The sequence below is a fragment of the Wyeomyia smithii genome, chromosome 1 (genome assembly GCF_029784165.1).
Source record: "Wyeomyia smithii strain HCP4-BCI-WySm-NY-G18 chromosome 1, ASM2978416v1, whole genome shotgun sequence".
NCBI classification, from domain to species: Eukaryota; Metazoa; Arthropoda; class Insecta; order Diptera; family Culicidae; genus Wyeomyia; species Wyeomyia smithii.
This window is the reverse complement of record NC_073694.1, coordinates 45,599,652-45,603,177: the sequence shown is the minus strand read 5'-3', so window position 1 is coordinate 45,603,177 and position 3,526 is coordinate 45,599,652. Positions and strand designations below refer to the sequence as shown.

Below are 3,526 nucleotides of genomic sequence, written 5' to 3'. Positions count from 1 at the left end.
TCGATATCGTCGTGTAAAACCATTTGCTTATCACTTTATGGATTTTTGATGTCTGGCTTTCTGCCCTCGGGCCGGATGGGTGCCTGGCGATGATTAGAATTGTGCCAGGGATTGAGATTCGGAATGCGTTCTACTAGTGGCCAGCCAATGGTAACATTATACAAAATCTGTTTCTAAAGTCTTTAGGATATTTGCTACTGATACGCGTGCACCCGACAGGGCTTTCGCGATACAGAGTCTGATTTTTAGAAGATCCGCCAGGGAGGATTTGCTGGGGGTGAAATCGAATATGAATGAAGAGATAAGTCATCGTAATCCCACGAGAAAAGGCAAGGAGACAAATAAGTGGGTACCTACGTATAACGAGATCCTGCCGTTCCTTAGTTGTTGATACTGGTGCTGGTGATGATGGAACCAAGGACGGCCACAATTGCTTGCATTGTGAAGCAGAAACTGAAGCGGTGTTGGAATGGCTTTGGTTATATGTTTGCAGAGAACAAGCGAAGAGCCTAATGATATGCCGGCTGGGATGGTTTTATTATACTGAGAGAAATAGATCCCCATTCGGGAAGCAACGATATCACATAAGAAAGCGTAGAACTTAGAAAAAGCTATAATACAGTTTGGAATTCTGCCAATAAAATTGTTGTTCGTTGAACGAATCAAAAATGGCAAACATGTTCATTGTTCGATTTCGTCTACTATATTATTGAATAAAAAGTACATAAACAATCACGGTGGTTAGTTAAAGTTTCCAACAGTAATATCCGGGACTATTTCCGCCGATAGTTCTCGTTCATTTTATTGCTATTTGCTCACAAAATACAATTACTCCTAGAGCTGATTTGAGACAAGCTCAGCACGGAAATTCGAGTTCAAGTGTTTGTAATTTCATAGGAGTAAAACTATTGAAATTGTGCATTGCCATGTCCAGGATCGTTTTACATTTAATTAGATCGTAAACTGCCATATTCGATATTTTGTGTTACCCCTTTTTGATTTCATTTGACAGCCTCCGGCCGCTAAAACTACTTACTAGCGTTCGTCAATTTTAAAAAGATCAAAATGACGCTGGTAAAATACATACTTGTTAGCTCTGCATCATACGTATAAAGCTATTTAGTGACCACGAAAACATTTAAACTGAATCTGCGCGATAAACACCTGCTAATATATGTTTAAAATTATTGTAAACCCCCACATTACCTAACCAATTTCTTTCAATCATTCTTTTTCTTCGTTTTTTCAACAAAACTCAAGATGAACTAAAATATAATAGAAACAAAGAAAAAAAACACGTATATTACACTCAGAAAAAAATCAGACCATATATTAGCTTTAATTGATCACAAATTAGATAGGGTTCACATAGAAAAGGTTTGCGTTGGATGAGAATTGAAAGTAAATTGAAGTGAAATCAAAATCTCAGTCAAATAGAAATGGCTGTGAATTAAATTTACATAAAATTTCAATACGATTTTTATTGAATTTGGGATGGATCGAGGTTAGATATAAATTGGATTTAAATTGAATTTGGATTGGATTTGGATTAAATTTGGATTTTTTTGGAATGGTTTAGGTTTTTTTTCCGAACTAAATTTCTATTTTTAACAACGGCTTTTATCCGTTAACATTCAAGTTCATTAAGCAGACAATGTGTGCAGTAGGGAAAGTGAAACATAAGCGAACTGGAAATAGAATACAGATTTGGAAAAATATACCGCATCCCGACGGGACTTAAATCCGCAATCTCCCTGTCTCCGGCATGGTGTTTTGACCAATTAAACTACGGGGGACAGTGGTACTGTTCCACAATCTATATCGTATCACATTCCACTCAGTTTCGTATAAATTTGAATTCGCCATGCCAATTTCAACTGTAACGTATTCCATAATCCCTTGTCGCTAAGATCTTAATATAAATGGTTTCTCTTAACACAGGTGACTCCGCAGGCCCAAACTTGTGCAGGTATACTGCGTAAATCAGCCATGGCCTGACAGAATCTGTGTCAGGAGGAAGTTAACTTACCCATGGCGCCTCTCGATCCATCCGGCTATATCCGGAATGAGTCGGTATGTCCATCTAACTTTGGTAGAATTGGACCATTCCCGCTGCCACCTGGTCATCGAAGTTGACCTTCTGGCGGTTCGTATACCTCTCGTGTCACGTTGGTCGAAGCACTCTTCGTCCTCTTTGACAATGATGCTGATAGGCATCATGCCAGCCAGGACGCATATTGCCTCGTATGACACGGTTCGATACACGCATGCGACCCTCAGGCACATGAGCCTGTACGTGCTTTCCAGTTTATCGCGGTAACTGGAAGTACCCAACGCTTCCGACCACACGGGACCGCCATACCTGAGTATGGACGTTGCCACGCTAGCTAGCAGCTTACGTCTGCTGCTAAATACCGCTGAGCTATTAGACATCATGCGCGATAATGCCGCTATAGTCGTGGCAGCTTTCTTGCAGGCGTAGTCGATGTGGCTCCCAAACGTGAGCTTGTCATCGACCATCACCCCCAAGAGCTTCAAGGATCGCTTCGAGGCGATAGTGCATCCACCGGCACTGATCGCCGCCTTCTGTTCCGATTTGCGGTTGTTTACCACCGTTTTATGATGCGTTAACTCCAGTTTCCTGGAGTGCAACCAATCCTTAACTATGAGTATGGATAGCGCGGCTTTCAACTCGACCTCGCTGATCGACTCGCCGTAGACCTCTAGAGTTATATCGTCTGCAAAGCCTACAATCACCGCTCCCGGTGGGAGCTTTAGTTTCAGCACACCGTCATACATGGCATGCCGGACCCAAGATGGAACCTTGCGGTACTCCCAATATGCGTCCATTTGTCCCTCATGTGTGTTGTAGACTAGTACTCGATTCTGAAATTATTTTTCCAGAATCTTGTACAGTGGCACCGGCACTCCGAGACTCCGAAGCGCGCAGGTTGTAGAGTCCCGGCTGGCGCTATTGAACGCGTTTTTCACGTCTAGCGTGACGATCGCACAATAGCGAATGCCTCTTTATTTTTTAAGGGGGGGATTTGTTAGTAGCTTAAGTATTTATGATAAATATTAGTAAGTAATGAGTATGTGTGTCCAATCACAAATGGTGACTTCTCAACACTGTTATGCGAATGCCTCTTCTTTTACGTTGGAGTACTATCTCGGCCGTCTTGGTGACGGAGAGAATAGCATCCACCGTGGTGTTACCCTTTGCGGAAGCCGAACTGGTTGCTTGACACACCGGTTTCACTCTCGGTGAATCTCACGAGTCTGTTGAGGATTACCTTCTCAAGCACCTTGGCCCCTGTGTCTAGCAGACAAATCGGTCTATATGCCGATGGGTCACCTGGTGGTTTCCCGGCCTTCGGCAATAGAACCAGTCACTGTCGCTTCCACTCATCCGGGAAGAGGCAGTAGTCTAAGCATTTCGGCATGACCGCCCTGAACAACCCGGGGGCTACCTTTATGGCCGTCCTAATGGCCAAGCTCGGGATTCCACTCGGTCCCGGTGCCTATC

General features: G+C 43.3%; 1 protein-coding gene across 1 annotated transcript; it reads right to left on the bottom strand.

Annotated features, from left to right (window-relative positions):
* Positions 1-2,025: 2,025 nt before the first annotated feature.
* On the bottom strand, positions 2,026-2,520 carry LOC129716720 (uncharacterized). Its single transcript, XM_055666558.1, has one exon. The coding sequence runs from the start codon at positions 2,518-2,520 to the stop codon at positions 2,026-2,028; it is 495 nt and encodes a 164-aa protein (XP_055522533.1).
* Positions 2,521-3,526: the final 1,006 nt, after the last annotated feature.

Coding starts and splice junctions, on each gene's coding strand:
- LOC129716720 (XM_055666558.1), bottom strand. CDS start 2,520: ATGGTCGATGACAAGCTCACGTTTGGGAGCCACATCGACTACGCCTGC.